Genomic DNA, 19,231 nt, shown 5'->3' on the forward strand with positions numbered 1-19,231 from the left:
CGCCATTAAGGCCTGGAGGCCATCTGTTAGTTGCAGCCCCTTGTATTTGGCCCCGCTCTGTTCTACGTGTCAGGGCCAGTATATGTATGATAGCCACTTTATTTTTAATTGCATTTTAATATGCATAGAAGCCATTGTGATGGCTGTTGTTGACAACATCATAAGATAAAGGCTTTGGTTAACCTCGGAAACTAGGAACAGGACCTCGGTTGACTCCACTAGAACTTCTCCGAAAGCTCCAGAGGACCTGCAGCCCACTTCGAAAGCCTTCCTCACTGAAACTATTGGTGTCCTGTTCAGCTTTGGTCTGGAGACTTCACAGCTCAATTATATTCAATGCTACAGTACAGTGTATGTCCATCTGCTCCGTAAAATATTTCAGGCTTTAATTAACCAGAAACATTGAAACACTGGAGAGGCAGAAACCTTCAAAAAGGAAGAAACATTAAAAAGTATATATTGATAAATAGCCGCAAGACTGATTCTTATGACTTCATACTACAACTAGGAATGGGTAGCAGCACCCAATGTAGAGACCACAGCCCCACACCCAAGTAATTGAATGCTCTCAGGTAATATACTTGAACCCTATTAACTCCTGTCTCACCTTAACAGTGTTGGGTGCTGCAGCAGCCAGCCAGTAAGTCAGTTCCCTGCAGTCTACAGACGTTATCGGAATGACAAGGGTTAATTGAGTTTATTGGCCAGGCGTGTTCCGGCAATGCGCCCAATATACAATTACAAAGCACAGTGATTCAGCTGGATCAACAGGTGGGCTCCCAAGCGAGCTGGGGTCACGGAGGGCCTGGTTGGCTTTGTCAAAGGATCTCAACCTAATCAGACATGCTGGCCGAAGGGGGACTCTCTGCAGACAGGAAAGGTCAATGCCCATACTTGTCACTGATTCACCCTCTTTGAGGTGGTGCAGGCAGGAGCGGTAACAGGGAAAAGGGAGATAGCGAGGCTTTTGGAAGCGTGTCCTTTGCACTGGAGCATTGTTCTTTGAAACAGTACAGTCATTCTGTGTCTGGTACCATTATCACAGCTGTGTCACAGACGTGTCACAGACAGGACAAAAAAATAGCTGTTAGCACTAGGATTAGTGTGCTTTGCCAATTTTGCAATTTTGTCAGACTGGGGTTCAAACCCGAGTTTCCTACTTTCAGTGACTGAATTAGTCCGCCTAGCCAAAGCCCAGTACTTTGTAGTGTGGCCCATATTAAAGCATTGATATAGTATCACATTACTTGTAGGTAAAAAAAAGTTGGTTTGGAGTGCATGTCATATTGTGGGAATTATATAATGACGGGTCTATCCTTAATAAAATCATAGGCTTTACAAATTGATTACTTTCTCTTAGGCAGGCACTGTGCTACAGTAGTTAACCCAAAATCCATAATGAATTGTCTCAAATTTCTGATAAGACACTGATGATTATTAATGTTGCTATTTAAAGCATAATGAAGGGATAATTGCAGTCATACTCTGACATTTCACAACTCTTTCTGCATATTTCTCCCCTCGACATGAGTGCAAAAGGATTAAACGTACGAAAAAGAAAAACCCTCAACCAGCGAAGATCCATCTCCCTCTGAAAAGTCCCAATTATTGTTAGTTTAAGCATTTAATTTATGGCCTGCTATTTTTTTCTTGCTTTACCCTGGTTATAAGAAATTAAATATGTTCTGAAGTATATTGATGTAATCTGCTCTACCATAAAATCATAGCCTCTTTAATAAATGCTTGAAATTAGCTATGGGCATCAGTTGGAAGGCAAGAAGGGGAGAGAAAGCAGCACATACTATAGGATGAATGGCAAATTCCTAGTCAAGCCCCCTGACTATGGTTTGATAAATTTGGGCATTGGGGAACTAGCTGGAGGGTGATCTACATGGAGGGTGAACATTACTCTCTAAAAGGTATCTATGACCAACGCTCTGTCATAGAAACACTTGTTTAATCCTGGGCTGTTCGTTAAGTATGGCATTCAAAGCTGGCTCCCAGCTTAATTAGCGAAGCGCTAATTTATCCCCACCAGTATTAATTTACGAAAAAGAGAGAATACGTTTGGAGAGAGAAAAACTAAACGACAACACTGAAATTCTGAAAGTGCTATCATCACCCAGTCATGCAATGCGAGTAGACTGAGAAATCCCCAGTTGAGCCGACCATGAAATGTGGCACGGATGGAACTATTCACAATGCAACTTTTTTTGCTGCCATTTCCCCCATTTAAATATATTGTCATCATGAATATTTTCGAAAACCCCATTCACGAGTAGCAATGCATAGAAAGAGTTAAAGACTTTAAAGTGTTATTAACAATGCTTTTTGGGTTCGCAAAATGGTTCTATTAACAAGGGGATGAAGTCTTGCAGAGACATCACAGGAACATTTTAAGAACTTGCATAACACTTTACATGAAGTTGCTCTTATAGGCCTGTCTGTGTAGTAACAATGAAACTACCCTGGTAACAACACTGCATTAGCATAATAATGTTCAGTTGAACAATGGAACATGTTCTATGAATGTTTCATGGACTGCCAGGCACTAAAATCACTCCATACTGTCATCTATAGCTCGGTTGCATCCATAGCACAGCCCCGTACCTCAGCTTACCAAACAGTGCCAGGATCAGGCTGTTGAAATGACATATTGTGCCTTTAAGGTTCTCTCTTCCCTTCTTTACTTTTGTTTAGGCCTACTTTTTGTTCTACCTCTTATGTTTTAATCCTTGTGGTAAATAACAGGTACAAACCTTACACCATTAATGAGTAATACGGATGGATTTTAGGAGGCAAACAAGTTTTTTGTTTTTCTAAAGTTCATTTCCTTGTATGACTTGAAAGGTCATGTTATCCTCTAGAGCCTGTTGTATTCTGAGTTTTTGAGGATATTTGAATTGAGAGTATTTCTCTACTTTACAATCAAAAGGGATTGCTGCTTCAAAATTCCAAGCATATTGTATGCGACAGAAACGTTTGAAGTTAGTTCATTTAGACATAGTAATATTAGCTCTTCCGATGGTGGCCTAAGGAGGGCTTGCCTCCAGCCTCATTACAGATAGCTGTCTGTTAGATGCTTGCTTGCTGGGATGTAGCATGCTAACAGGGTTCCTACCACTTTCAATGTTTTGCACTCAACTATGCTATTTATAGGGTGTAGTAACAAACCACTTCCGACACTGACCTTCTGCCTCTATAAATACATTCTAGGTATCATTAAGATCAAGTATATTTGCAATTCTGGAGAATCAAATCATATGTTATTCGTCACATACTTCATAAACAGCTGTAGACCAAATGTGAAATGCTTACTGACGGGGCCTTCTCAACAATGCAGAGAGAAAATAAAATAATAGACAGTAAAATGCGTAACAAAGTAATAATAGACAATAACGAGTAAAAATAACTTGGCTATATAAACGGGGTACAAGTCGATATGCATGGGTACGAAGTAATTGAGGTAGATATGTACATATAACTAGGATTAAAGTGACAGATAATAAACAGTAGGAGCAGCATATGTGATGAGTCAAAAAGTTAGTGCAAAAAGGGTCAATGCAGATAGTCCGTGTAGCTATTTGATAACTATTTAGCAGAACTGTTCCTTTAAGTGTTTCTGGAGTATTATCTAGTAAGGTGTCACTCAAAAATTATGTGAATGACGCTCGTTTGTCTCCGAGCAGAAGGCGGTCCCTACGGACTCTCTCAGCCATTCTGTGTATTCAAGCAGCAAGCTCTTTCATTCAGTCGAGTTAAGAGAGGACAGTTCCTCTGAGAGTTCTCAAAATTAGACACAAAATGGGAAAAATATATCAGAGGCCCTTAAAATATCTCCTACTAAATTGCCTCGCATATATACAACAACAATTCCAAGTTAAGCTTTTCACTAGAAGCTATATTATCCTAGACGTGTGACTTCTGGGTTCTCATGTTAGTGCTAAGTAGCCCGTTTTGCCCACATACTCCGACTTCCACTGTGTAGCTGTGTTTGCTAGACGTATACAAAAGAGCGACAGGAACATTGCAGATTTAGCACTGTGTTTAGATCACTTTCCACCTAAGTTGGAGCGGCTAATTGATAAAGCCACGGCTACTGGCATCTCATTGCTGTTGGGGTTAGTGGTAATTATAGCACAAGATAATCTAAAGGCTGGATAAATAAATAAGAGCTGATGGGACTTTAAAGTCCTGCAGATGGAGAAATTCTGGATGCAGATGAATGGATTATGTTTGGGTTGACATAAGGAGACGGGCTCAGATGCTGCCTGTGTGAGAAGGACAGTTTTTCTGTATTCCAAATCAACGCCTAGCCCCTCCTACTCTCTAGGCACTCCTGTAGATCTGAGAGGTTTATAGGTGTAAACAATATGGGAAGTAATTACCATATTGCTTTCACCTACCTAGTGGTGTAAAGTACTTAAGTACAAATACTTTAAAGTACTACTTAAGTAGTTTTGGGGGTATCTGTACTTTATATTTGACAACTTTTCCTTTAACTTCACTACATTCCCAAAATAAAATAATCTACTTTTTAAGCCATACATTTTCCCTGACACCCAAAAGTACTTGTTACATTTTGAATGCTTAGCAGGACAGGAAAATGGTCCAATTCACACACTTATCAAGAGAACAACCCTATTCATCTCTACTGCCTCTGATCTGGTGGACTCACTAAACACAAGTGTGAATTTTAAATTATGTCTGAGTGTTGAAAAATGTTGCCGTCTGGTTTGCAAAGGAATTTGAAATGATTTATACTTTTACTTTTGATACTTAAGTATATTTTAGCAATTACATTTACTTTTGATACTTTTAGACTTTTACTTTTATAACGTCATGTTTCTATTAAGGTATCTATTAAGGTATGACAATTGGGTACTTTTTCCACCACTGCACCTACCAAATCTTCTCAGATCTCCACAAGTGCATAGGGGATAGGGGTTATTTTAGGACCGGGCCATTGCTGCTCTGTGGCTGACTGTTGTGATGTAGGCCAGGGGCTAGGGATTTATTTGGGATTCAGCCTTTGCCTCCCTGCCTGCCTGACTAATAGGGCCTTTGGTCTTCCTCTCCATAGATCCTCCGGTGGTGGAACCGGTGTTCACAGAGATCCGCCAGGGTCTGGGTCGCGCCTTCACCCTCAACTGCCGGGTGCTGCGGGCGCACCCGTCCAAAGTGCTCAAGTACGAGTGGAAGCTGGGTACCAGGCTGCTGACCATGGGCCAGTTCGACCAGCGCGACGAGACGGACTACCATGTCAGGGCACTCAATAGGGAGGGCTACGGGGAGTACACCTGTGAAGTGACCAATGAGGCCGGAGCGGGTGCCTGCAGGTTCTTAGTCACAGGTATGTATAACAGACGTCTTTCATTTAATTTTTTTACATTTTATTTAACTAGGCAAGTCAGTTAAGAAAAATTCTTATTTACAATGACGGCCAAACCCGGACAACGCTGGGCCAATTGTGCGCAATCACTGCTGGATGTGATACAGCCTGGATTCGAATCAGGGATTGTAGCGACACCTCTTGCACTGAGATGCAGTGCCTTAGACCTCTGCGCCACTCAGGAGCCCTTTGGATAAAAGTGTCTGCGTGTATTATTGTTATACACTGCTCAAAAAAATAAAGGGAACACTAAAATAACACATCCTAGATCTGAATGAATGAAATATTCTTATGAAATATTTTTTTCTTTGCATAGTTGAATGTGCTGACAACAAAATCACACAAAAATTATCAATGGAAATCAAATTTATCAACCCATGGAGGTATGGATTTGGAGTCACACTCAAAATTAAAGTGGAAAACCACACTACAGGCTGATCCAACTTTGATGTAATGTCCTTAAAACAAGTCAAAATGAGGCTCAGTAGTGTGTGTGGCCTCCACGTGCCTGTATAACCTCCCTACAACGCCTGGGCATGCTCCGGATGGTCTCCTGAGGGATCTCCTCCCAGACCTGGACTGGAGCGAGACATGATGTCCCAGATGTGCTCAATTGGATTCAGGTCTGGGGAACGGGCGGGCGAGTCCATAGCATCAATGCCTTCCTCTTGCAGGAACTGCTGGCACACTCCAGCTACATGAGGTCTAGCATTGTCTTGCATTAGGAGGAACCCAGGGCCACAGCTCGCATTGATGTGCCATCCTGGATGAGCTGCACTACCTGAGCCACTTGTGTGGGTTGTAGACTCCATCTCATGCTACCACTAGAGTGAAAGCACCGCCAGCATTCAAAACTGACCAAAACATCAGCCAGGAAGCATAGGAACTGAGAAGTGGTCTGTGGTCACCACATGCAGAACCACTCCTTTATTGGGGGTGTCTTGCTAATTGTCTATAATTTCCACCTGTTGTCTATTCCATTTGCACAACAGCATGTGAAATTTATTGTCAATCAGTGTTGCTTCCTAAGTGGACAGTTTGATTTCACAGAAGTGTGATTGACTTGGAGTTACATTGTGTTGTTTAAGTGTTCCCTTTATTTTTTTGAGCAGTGTATGTTATGTCCAATTTCTTTCCTCGAAGGATAAATAACTTTTGCAGACTGTAGTGTACATTAATGTATGTAATGCACTGCTTTTGGATGTGTATCAGTCAGATCTACAGTATAAATAGTAACAAGCAGTGGGCTAACCGAGAATTGTGCATCAATGGAGAGCTGCCCCTTTAATATGCCAGTTCAACTGCTCCTGCCCGTCTCTCCTGGACACAACGGTTGCATCCCAAATGGCACCCCATTCCCTATTTATTACCTTTAACCAGGCCCCATAGGGCTCAAGTCAAAACGAGTGCACTATTTAGGGAATAGGGTGCCTTTTGGAACGCAGGCAACCTATTGATTTGATTCACGTTCACTTTGTGTGAGTGCTCCCTGTTGAAGCGAGAGACTCCCATTGTTAATGCCTTGAGACAAGTAGAATCCACTCCCTGACTATTCTAATGAAATGTATCCCATGGAGATGGCCTTGTCAGCCTTAATAAAAATACATTTTAAAAAAAACTAATAAGCTGCTTATCGCCGACACAACAAAACGTCACTTGTTTTCCCTGTAAGCATGAATGGCGTAAGCAGTGAAGTTCGCACAGAATTTCAATGAGTTATTGAATAGACAGATGAGAGGAATATCTGTTTTAATAACATGCAAGGCAAGGTGTGAAAATACAAATGGGCCGCATTAGTGTTTTGGTATTAGTATTCTTAGCTCTCAGTGAGATGTCAGTTATGTAAAGTTTAGTGTGTGTTTTTACATGGCACTGTATCAACACTACTGAGCATAGAAAGTGTCACTGTGGTTTTAAGTGGCTGTTTGGGGAAAATACCTATTCAAGGAAGAAGCCTCAGAAAGCCCTTGTTTGTTGTTTATTGCTGAATCATGTTATCTTTCAATGAGACTTCATAATGTATTCAAATTCTAATAACTTTGTTACCACGAGACAACTTCTTATGTGGACATGCAGCAGAATCAGCAGGGAGAAAATGTCTTAGTTGTCAATGTGATATGGTGTTGGGATTTTGTTGTTCTGCTCTTAAGCTTTTTCAACATCAGAGGCTCAACCTCTATCTTGCTACCAACCATTTTCTGATGGATGGGAGAAAATGGCTAGAATGTTTTAGCTTCCAAACAACACTTCTGCCTTTATTACGGATTAATGCTTCATATTTGAGTGCTTTTTTGAGGAGTTCAGTCACATGAAGGCAAGGCAAGGTAAACTCAGTGATACGATTTAGATGCAGAAAGTTAACAGCATAATGGGTCAATTTCCGCAACAACTAAGAGAGTTGAAGTGCGAAGCTCTACTTCTCCGCATTTTTGGACCCGTGGCTACAATGCTGTAACAGCGTGAAGCGAACCTGTGCACATGCACAAATACTGTGTGAGAGCGAGGTCTTGGCTCTCGCTTATCTCAGTATGGTTGGTGTGATTGGTTGTGGTCTTCTATTTATTTTTTATATTTTTTATTTCACCTTTATTTAACCAGGTAGGCTAGTTGAGAACAAGTTCTCATTTGCAACTGCGACCTGACCAAGATAAAGCATAGCAGTGTGAACAGACAACACAGAGTTACACATGGAGTAAACAATTAACAAGTCAATAACACAGTAGAAAAAAAGAGAGTCTATATGCATTGTGTGCAAAAGCCATGAGGAGGTAGGCGAATAATTACAATTTTGCAGATTAACACTGGAGTGATAAATGATCAGATGGTCATGTACAGGTAGAGATATTGGTGTGCAAAAGAGCAGAAAAGTAAATAAATAAATAAAAATGGGTGGGCTATTTACCGATAGACTATGTACAGCTGCAGCGATCGGTTAGCTGCTCAGATAGCAGATGTTTGAAGTTGGTGAGGGAGATAAAAGTCTCCAACTTCAGCGATTTTTGCAATTTGTTCCAGTCACAGACAGCAGAGAACTGGAAGGAAAGGCGGCCAAATGAGGTGTTGGCTTTAGGGATGATCAGTGAGAAACACCTGCTGGAGCGCGTGCTACGGGTGGGTGTTGCCATCGTGACCAGTGAACTGAGATAAGGCGGAGCTTTACCTAGCATGGACTTGTAGAAGACCTGGAGCCAGTGGGTCTGGCGACGAATATGTAGCGAGGGCCAGCCGACTAGAGCATACAGGTCGCAGTGGTGGGTGGTATAAGGTGCTTTAGTGACAAAACGGATGGCACTGTGATAAACTGCATCCAGTTTGCTGAGTAGTGTTGGAAGCTATTTTGTAGATGACATCGCCGAAGTCGAGGATCGGTAGGATAGTCAGTTTTACTAGGGTAAGTTTGGCGGCGTGAGTGAAGGAGGCTTTGTTGCGGAATAGAAAGCCGACTCTAGATTTGATTTTCGATTGGAGATGTTTGATATGAGTCTGGAAGGAGATTTTACAGTCTAGCCAGACACCTAGGTACTTATAGATGTCCACATATTCAAGGTCGGAACCATCCAGGGTGGTGATGCTAGTCAGGCGTGCGGGTGCAGGCAGCGAATGGTTGAAAAGCATGCATTTGGTTTTACTAGCGTTTAAGAGCAGTTGGAGGCCACGGAAGGAGTGTTGTACGGCATTGAAGCTCGTTTGGAGGTTAGATAGCACAGTGTCCAAGGACGGGCCGGAAGTATATAGAATGGTGTCGTCTGCGTAGAGGTGGATCAGGGAATCGCCCGCAGCAAGAGCAACATCATTGATATATACAGAGAAAAGAGTCGGCCCGAGAATTGAACCCTGTGGCACCCCCATAGAGACTGCCAGAGGACCGGACAGCATGCCCTCCGATTTGACACACGGAACTCTGTCTGCAAAGTAGTTGGTGAACCAGGCACGGCAGTCATCAGAAATGTGTCATGTCACGTTACAATGCGCACGTATTCTGGGTACCTTCTTCTGATTGCACGATGGCAGAACATGTGGCGTAGAAGTAACATTGCTGCACCTGAGGCTGGTAATGAATGTTTGACAAGATGACAGTGCCACATTTCTGCGGAGTTGGTTGTGAAATATTTATGGCCTTGGTTTATCTCAGATGTCTGTTTTCGATGGGTAACAATATAGAGGTGTAAGCTATTTGGTCAAGGGATAAGAAGTGATCAGGTAGGCCTATTTTATGACGTTTCCACTGGATCAGAGCATGACATTTTTCCTTTCAGGCTGAGTGGATATAGAAAAGGAGAGGAACTATTGTCATTCTCAATGGATGCAAAAACAGACTTTATTTGCTGAGGTGAAGAAAACATTACTTTGAGAAGCTCCACAGCTCATCAGTGGTGCTGTGTTAAGCAAATCAGAAATACTATCAGATCCCTAAATGGGCACATTTATAAGCCTACATTCGCGCGCAGGACAGGCATTGAAGCTCGTCTGGAGGTTTGTTAACACAGTGTCCAAAGAAGGGCCAGATGTATACAGAATGGTGTCGTCTGCATAGAGGTGGATCAGAGAATCACCAGCAGCAAGAGCTACATAATTGATGTATACAGAGAAAAGAGTCGGCCCGAGAATTGAACCCTGTGGCACCCCCATAATGACTGCCAGAGTTCCGGACAACAGGCCCTCCGATTTTACACACTGAACTTTATCTGAGAAGTAGTTGGTGAACCAGGCGAGGCAGTCATTTGAGAAACCAAGGCTGTTGAGTCTGCTGATAAGAATGCTGTGATTGACAGAGTCGAAAGCTTGGGCAGGTCGATGAATACGGCTGCACAGTATTGTCTCTTATCGATGGCGGTTATGATATCGTTCAGGATCTTGGGCATGGCTGAGGTGCACCCATGACGAGCTCGGAAACCAGATTGCATAGTGGAGAAGGTATGGTGTGATTCGAAATGGTCGGTGATCTGTTTGTTAACTTGGCTTTCGAAGACTTTAGAAAGGCAGGGTAGGATAGATATAGGTCTGTAACAGTTTGGGTCTAGAGTGTCTCCCCCTTTGAAGAGGGGGATTGACCGCGGCAGCTTTCTAATCTTTAGGGATCTCAGTCGATACAAAGAGAGGTTGAACAGGCTAGTAATAGGGGTTGCAACAATTGCGGCGGATAATTTTAGAAAGAGAGGGCCCAGATTGTCTCGCCTAGCTGATTTGTAAGGGTCCAGATTTTGCAGCTCTTTCAGAAAATCAGCTATCTGGATTTGGATGAAGGAGAAGTGGGGAGGCTTGGGCAAGTTGCTGTGGGGGGGTGCAGAGCTGTTGACCGGGGTAGGGGTAGCCAGGTGGAGAGCATGGCCAGCCGTAGAAAAATGCTTATTGAAATTCTCGATTATCATAGATTTATGGGTGGAGACAGTGTTTCCTAGCCTCAGTACAGTGGGCAGCTGGGAGGAGGTGCTCTTATTCTCCATGGACTTTACAGTGTCCCAGAATTAACATGCATAATAATGTTGGCACTTCATGCATAGGATTGTTACCTATAACCAGGATTGTTACCTATAATCAGGATTGCTACCTATAACCGGTATAGTTACCTATAACCAGGATTGTTACCTATAACAGGATTGTTACATATAACCAGGATTGTTACCTCTAACCAGGATTGTTACCTATAACCAGGATTGTTACCTATAACCAGGATTGCCATTGCATTACATTACATTTTTGTCAAGCTATTTTTATTTTAACAAACAATTATTTTGATTAGTCCTATATTGTCCCTAGCATCCTTACCCCCTTGTAACAGATGTTGGATACAAACAAACAGACACACACACATACTCTTACACACTCAATACCTTTCCCCCACAATCAACCATAAGCTCAGATGCTCAACGGTTGTTACATTCCAGTGTCACGATCGTCGTAAGGAACGGACCAAAATGCAGCGTGGTATGTGTTCATGATGAAGTTTTTAATTAAAGAAAGCACTGAACACTGATCACAAACTATACAAAACAATAAACAAATAACGACCGTGAAGCTATCATAAGAACTGTGCTGACACAAGCAACTAACAATAGACATCCCAAAATCATAGAAAAACAAACATAGCCTGCCCGCCCCAACTCACGCCCTGACCATACTAAATAACGACAAAACAAAGGAAATAAAGGTCAGAACGTGACAGTACCACCCCCCAAAGGTGCGGACTCCGGCCGCAAAACCTGAACCTATGGGGGAGGGTCTGGGTGGGCGTCTATCCGCGGTGGCGGCTCTGGCGCGGGACGTGGACCCCACTTCACCACAGTCTTTCTCCATCTCATTGTCCGCCTTCGTGGCATCCTAAACACGGCGACCCTCGCCGCCGACCTCGGACTGGGGACCCTAGAAATGGGTCCCAAATGGACGGGAGATTCCGGCAGCACCGGACAGACGGTAGATTCCGGCAGCGCTGGACAGGCGGGAGGCTCCGGCAGCGCCTCTGGACTGAGGGGCTCTGGCGCCTCTGGACTGAGGGGCTCCGGCAGCGCTGGAGAGGAGGAAGGCTCCAGGCGGGAGCACCTATAGGGATGAGACGGAGAGACAGCCTGGTGCGGGGGGCTGCCACCGGAGGGCTGGTGCGTGGAGGTTGTACTGGATAGACCGGACCGTGCAGGCGCACTGGAGCTCTTGATCATCGAGCCTGCCCAACCTTACCTGGTTGAATGTTCCTGTCGCCCTGCCAGTGCGGCGAGGTGGACTAGCCCGCACTGGGCTGTGCTGGCGAACCGGGGACACCATGCGTAAGGCTGGTGCCATGTACGCCGGCCCAAGGAGACGCACTGGGGACCAGATGCATAGAGCCAGCTTCATGGCACCCTGGCTCGATGCCCACTCTAGCCCGGCCGATGCGAGGAGCTGGTATGTACCGCACCGGGCTATGCACCCGCACTGGGGACACCGTGCGCTCCACAGCGTAACACGGTGCCTGCCCGGTCTCTCTCGCCCTCCGGTAAGCACAGGAAGTTGGCACAGGTCTCCTACCTGTCTTCGCCACACTTCCTGTGTGCCCCCCAAAAATGTTTTGGGGGGGCTGACTCTGGGGACTCCATCCGCACCGCCATGCTGCCTCCTCATACCAGCGCCTCTCTGCCTTCGCTGCCTCCAGCTCTTCCTTGGGGCGGCGATATTCTCCTGGCTGTGCCCAGGGTCCTTTACCGTCCAACTCGTCCTCCCATGTCCATTCCTCCTTGCACTGCTCCTGCTGCCACTGCCTGTCACCACGCCACTTGGTCCTTGGTTGGTGGGTGATTCTGTCACGATCGTCGTAAGGAACGGACCAAAATGCAGCGTGGTATGTGTTCATGATGAAGTTTTTAATTAAAGAAAGCACTGAACACTGAATACAAACTATACAAAACAATAAACAAATAATGACTGTGAAGCTATCATAAGAACTGTGCTGACACAAGCAACTAACATAGACATCCCCAAATCATAGAAAAACAAACATAGACTGCCCACCCCAACTCACTCCCTGACCATACTAAATAACGACAAAACGAAGGAAATAAAGGTCAGAACCTGACATCCAGGGCCCAACGCAAGAAAGGATCTGATTTTACGAATGTCTATACAGTTACAGCTGTTTGAGAAAGCATGCAAGATTGAGCAAAAATGTGAGATTAGATTTACCAATGTCAAGTCCTAGGTGATGGAGATCATAACCGTACCATGAAACAGACACACGGTGGTCCCCGGTTGTGACCATTTTCTCAAGCATCTGTGTGCTGTCAGACCTTTGATTATTTTGTGCCACCAGGGCCACAATAATATGAATGGTATAGTGTAGTTTATTTATTTAACAATTGTTTTATTTTTTTACTATTCTATACATTTTTTTTCTTTATTGTTACAATCCCTACCATGGCAAGTATTTGGTGTTCCATTATTCGACTCCTCTATGAGAACTTAGTAATTTTTAGAATAGCTATGGAGTAGTCTATGTGTCTTTGATCATTTTGTTGTCAATATACAGTTTATCGACTACGAGAGCTACAAGCTTCCAGTTTAAACTATTCTCCTCTATCTGTACTGGGGGTACAGAACTTTGCGCCGTTCTGCAATCTCCCTCGGGAACTTATTGTTCATTGCTATTTTCGTGCCAATGAGTCTTTTTACCCAGGCTTTTAACCATTACTTTAGCCTTAAAGAAAGTAAATTTGGCAACAATTGGGCTCTCAAATCTTTGTCCTCTTTGTCCGAAACGCTGTACATGTTTGAGTTGGATTTTATCGACAGCATTGAGTGGGATTTGAAGCGCTGTAAGAAAGATTTCATTCACTACCTTTTCGGGAACTTCTCCTCTTTCTTGGATACCCGTAAGTACTCGATTTTCTCTCATAGATCTAGTCTATGTCAAGTAAGGCTTTTCTCAGGAAGATGTTCTCCTTTTTAAGTTCATTAACGTCTGTTTCTATCTTATTGACTGTCCCTTTTCGCTTGTATGTTTCTTTCTCCATTTTCGCAGCTTTTTCGTCACTCGTTTCGAGGCTCGCCTTCAACTCCTTTGTAATCCTTACTGACTAATTCAAGTATGCCCAGTTTGTCATTAACAGATGACTTTAACAGATCGCTTTACCCCTTTACCAGTCCCGGTGGTGAAAATCATAAATCGTCTGTATCCGTCGAGGAGTTGCATTTTCTTTTGGAGATTGATTCTCCTCGTTTACTCTCCGTCATGTTTGAGTGTTGCTTGTTTTTGTAATATTTGTCAATACATTTCTCTAGCCTTTTGATTTGTTTTGTGTTGTTATCCAGATTGAATGCTATTACCTCTGAGTATATGAAGTGCTAATATTTAGTTTAAGTATGATATTGAATATTTCGTTTTTTATCTTTAGTCAATCTGCACTGCCGTGTTCAGTCCGCCATCTTCACTCAATCAAGCTTCACTCATTGTGTGGATTGTTCAAGCACCTTTGGCAGCAATTACAGCCTCGAGTCTTCTTGTGTATGACGCTACAAGCTTGGCACACCTGTATTGGGGAAGTTTCTCCCATTCTTCTCTGCAGATCCTCTCAAGCTTTGTCAGGTTGGATGGGGAGCATTGCTGCACAGCTATTTTCAAGTCTCTACAGAGATGTTTGATCAGGTTAATTTCTGGGCTCTGGCTGGGCCACTCAAGGACATTCAGAGACTTGTCCCAAAGCCACTCCTTCGTTGTCTTGTCTGTGTGCTTAGGGTCGTTGTCCTGTTGGAAGGAGAACCTTCGCCCCAGTCTGACATCCTGAGCGCTCTGTAGCAGGTTTACATCAAGGATCTCTGTACTTTGCTCCATTCATATTTCCCTCAATCCTGACTAGTCTCCCAGTACCTGCCGCTGAAAAACACCCCACAGCATGATGCTGCCACCACCATGTTTCACCATAGGGATGGTTCCAGGATTCCTACAGACGTGACACTTGGCATTCAGGCCAAAGAGTTCAATCTTGGTTTCATCAGACCAGAGAACCTTGTTTCTCATGGTCTGTGAGTCCTTTAGGTGACTTTTGGAAAACTCCAAGTGAGCTGTCATGTGCCTTTTACTGAAAATTGGCTGGCCACTACCATAAAGGCCTGCGTGCTGCAAAGAGGGTTGTCCTTCTTGAAGGTTCTCCCATCTAAGCACAGGAAGTCTGGTGCTCTGTCCGAGTAACCATCGGGTTCTTGGTCACCTCCCTGAGTGAGGCCCTTCTTCCCTGATTGCTCAGTTTGGCCGGGCGGCCAGCTCTAGGAAGTCTTGGTGGTTCTAAACTTCTTCCATTTAAGATAGATGGAGGCCACTGTGGTCTTGGGGACCTTCAATGCTCATAAATGTTCTGGTACCCTTCCCCAGATCTGTGCCTCAACACAATCCTGTCTCGCACCTCCACGAACAATTCCTTCAACCTCATGGCCTGGTTTTTGCTCTGACATGCACTCTCAACAGTGGGAAAGGTGTGTGCCTTTCCAAATCATGTCCAATCAATTGAATATACCACAGGTGGACTCCAATCAAGTTGTAGAAACATCTCAGGATGATCAATGGAAACAGGATGCACCTGAGCTCACTTTCGTGTCTCATAGCAAAGGTTCTGAATACTTATGTCAATAATGTATTTCTGTTTTTATTTTTTGATTCTTCGGGGGAAAAAAACTAACGTTTTTGCTTCGTCATTATGGGGTATTGTGTGTAGATTAATGAGGGGGGGGGGATAATTTAAGCAACTTTAGGTCAAGGGACCTAAATTCTGAATGCACTGTATGTGATAAATACTAGGACTGACCCCAATTAGTCGACTAGACGATTGTTTGGTCAATAGGCTGTTGGTCGATCGATAATTGTTTTAGTTGAACAGTAGCAAATATATATTATTTTTTAAATCAAACAGTGCACTTAAAGCATGAGACAAGTTCAATGCATATATTGTTTATTTTATTAAAACACATAGGGTGTGTCTAATATATGGAAAAATACACATTTTAAAATGTTGGTCAAAAGAACAGATTACTTTTGGTTGCCAAGATTTCTTTTTTTCGGGGACAGCCCTAATACAACATTGGACTAAACCTTTACCCGTTGGGTTAATAGTCACACTGAAGCTCCTGTGCACCTCTTCTTGCTTCTCTAAGTAGCAATTTTGGTTTTCATTTGACAAGAACAAGACAGCCCTCGCTGCTAAGCTGTTTTCAATTTCTTGTCAGCTTTCAGCTCATAGAGGGGCCCTCTTCTTCTTTACTGCATAGTTGCATTCTTTGAAACACAGAAAAATTGTCTTTCTCATTTCTGCATTGGGGAAAGTAAAGCTTCAATGCTTACAGTGACAGTGCTTAGAATGTACGCTGAGTTTACAAAACATTATGAACGCCTGCTCTTTCCATGACAGACTGACCAGGTGAAAGCTTATGGTCCCTTATTGATGTCACCTGTTAAATTCACTTCAATCAGTGTAAATGAAGGGGAGGGGACAGGTTAAAGAAGTATTTTTAAGCCTTGAGACAATTGAGACATGGATTGTGTGTGTGCCATTCAGAGGGTGAATGGGCAAGACACAAGATTGAAGTGCCTTTGAACCGTGTATGGTAGTAGTTGCCAGGCGCACCTGTTTGAGTGTGTCAAAAACTGAAACACAGCAAATTTTTCACGCTCAATCGTTTCCCGTGTGTATCAAGAATGGTCCAGCGCCCAAAGGACATCCAGCCAACTTGACACAACTGTGGGAAGCATTGGAGTCAACATTGGCCAGCATCCCTGTGGGACACCTTTGACACCTTGTAGAGTCCATGCCCTGATGAATTGAGGCTGTTCTGAGGGCAAACGAGGGTTCAACTCAATATTAGGAAGCTGTTCCTAATGATTTGTACATTGTGTATATTGACAAGGCTATTTTTAGGTGTAGAAGAGTATTGATAAATGGCATTTCAAGGAAACTAACAAAGAATGATATGTCACAGTTGTGTGTGGCTGAGGGGAATTAACGTCAGTTAGAATGGTGATGTATGCATACACACACACACACATTCACGCAAACATGCTAAAACCAGTCTGCTTTTCTTTTTTTGTTACAGGGAGGGCCTATGCCCCAGAGTTCTACTATGACACATACAGTGCGTTGTGGCAGAACCGGCCCAGGGTCTACGGCTTCAAGCTACAGTGGACCCAGCAGAACCCCCTGTCTGTGGACCGCATCGTGGCCTACCGACTCGGGATGAAACAGGTGAGCAAGAATACAGGGACCTTCTCTCACCTTTATGCTCTCGGTTTTGTCCCAGTTTCACCCTTTTACATCTGCTTTTGTCTCAAAGGTAAGAGATCAATAAAGTTTGTATGTTTGAATTAACTGTAGCACACACTAGTTCCTAATTGTGTTGTCACTCATGAGAGTGAGTTCTATTGCAACAAATGTTATTACTCTGCAGTCATTTCATGCAGAAAGACTAAACCAAGGAGATTGATAAGCATTGCAGAAGATGAGCCTGAGACCTAACGTATCCAATCCCACTAAAGCTTGTGCATGATGCACTTGTGAATACATTAGGATTTGTACTTTTTGACTGCGTCACATTCTCTTGTGGGGATCATTAACCCCCCCCCCAAGACAGAGAGAGCCAACAGAGCGTTTCAGTTCTTCAAACCTCCATGTTGGTGGTGTTCCAGTTAGGGATGGCATTCCCTCTCCCTCAACTTCAGCACTGTCATCACTCAGCTGGAATAGAGGAGTCCTCAGCCACTTGTAATGACATCACACTGCGTGATTTATTCCCCGTCAGGGTTGTCATTGCCTGGTTCATAGTCAACACTAAGTAAAACAAGTCACTGATTTCATTAATTTTTTTCTTAACAAAATTTACCGGTCTTGTGTGCTGTTAGTCATCACTGCGGGGAACTGAGAATTTTTTTTCGGGGTACTTTGTACACATAAGGTGTTCTGCCCAGTGGTTTCACACATGTTGGGGGCAACTCTCTCACACGACACGCTCAGCATTATTATTAGCACACTGAAGCACATTTTCACTGACTGCACAGATTTCTTTTAGGCTCGAGGGACTTCTTTAAGTGCTTGAGCTGGGTGGCTTTTTACCTGGGAGGTGGTGCATCTGTATCATCATTGAGTCAGCCCAAGTTCCAGTTCTGTTCTACCTTTTTTTGTTCATCTCTCCTGCTTTCGTGTTTTCTTTATTATGACAAAGCAGCTAGCAATTGTTTCTTATTTTCTCATTCTTGCTAGGTCTGCATAGGAGAGGAGCCTGACATAGGTGATTCTACAGAAGTGGTGAAAATTGCAGTCTCACCCCCCAACAAAAAAAAAATAAAGAAAATTCACGTTTCGTTCGGTTGTTTGTTATTTTGTTTCAGTGTTCATTCATTAAATAATTTAAGAATGTACGCTTACCACGCTGCGCCTTGGTCTCCTTCGTACAACGGACGTGACAGAAGAACCCACCATAAAAGGACCAAGCAGCGTACTCAAGAGGAGTGGACATCCTGGGCCCGGGAGAAAGATGAGTGGAGGACATCTTGGACCTGGGAGGAGGTAATGGCAGGGGACAAGACTCTGCCATGGAAGCAGGTGGAAACAGCGCAGGAGGAACGGCGACAATACGAGGGGACACGGCTAGCACGGAAGCCCGAGAGGCAGCCCCAAGATTTTTTGGGGGGAGGCACACACGAGGAGATTGGCTGAGTCAGGTTGGAGACCTCTCCTCCTGCTTACTGTGGGGAGCGTGTGATTGGTCAGGCACCGTGTTATTCAGAGATAGATGCACACGGTGTCTCTAGTTCGCATTCATAGCCCGGTGCGCTCTATTCCAGCTCCTCGCATTTGCCGGACTAGAATGGACATCCAGGCAGGACACATTGAGCCAGCTCTACATTCCAGATCTCCAATGCGTCTCCACGGCCCAGTGTATCCGGTGCCTGCTCCCCGCACTCGCCCTGAGGTGCATGTCACCAGCCTGGTACCACCAGTGCCGGCACCGTGCACCAGGCCTCCAGTGCGCCTCCTGAGTCCAGTACGTCCTGTGCCTGCTCCTCGCACCTGCCCTGAGGTGCGTGTCTCCAGCCCAGTCCCACCAGTACCGGCACCTCGCACCAGGTATCCAGTGCGACTCAGCAGTCCAGAGCTTCCGGCAACAGTACCCAGTCCAGAGCTTCCGGCGACAGTACCCAGTCCGGAGCTTCCGGCGACAGTACCCGGTCCAGAGCTTCCGGCGACAGAACCTGGTCCAGAGCTTCCGGCGACGTTTAACAGTCTGGAACCTCCAACGACGGGCCACAGTCCGGAACCTCCGAGGGTAGATGCCCACCTGGACCCTCCCCTATTCAAGATGGCAGTCTCAGACTGAAGTATGTAATGAACATAG

The 19,231-nt window shown here is 44.3% G+C and overlaps 1 protein-coding gene across 1 annotated transcript in view; it reads left to right on the top strand.

Moving 5' to 3' along the window:
• Positions 1-19,231, top strand: part of LOC112256400 (MAM domain-containing glycosylphosphatidylinositol anchor protein 2) — a 211,505-nt gene that overhangs the window by 134,619 nt on the left and 57,655 nt on the right. The window contains exons 9-10 of the mRNA XM_024429645.2: positions 5,084-5,353; positions 16,937-17,085. Coding sequence (XP_024285413.1) covers positions 5,084-5,353; positions 16,937-17,085 — 419 coding nt within the window. The remainder of the gene's footprint in view (positions 1-5,083; positions 5,354-16,936; positions 17,086-19,231) is intronic.

Source organism: Oncorhynchus tshawytscha, linkage group LG24, assembly GCF_018296145.1.
Source record: "Oncorhynchus tshawytscha isolate Ot180627B linkage group LG24, Otsh_v2.0, whole genome shotgun sequence".
Lineage (NCBI taxonomy): Eukaryota > Metazoa > Chordata > Actinopteri > Salmoniformes > Salmonidae > Oncorhynchus > Oncorhynchus tshawytscha.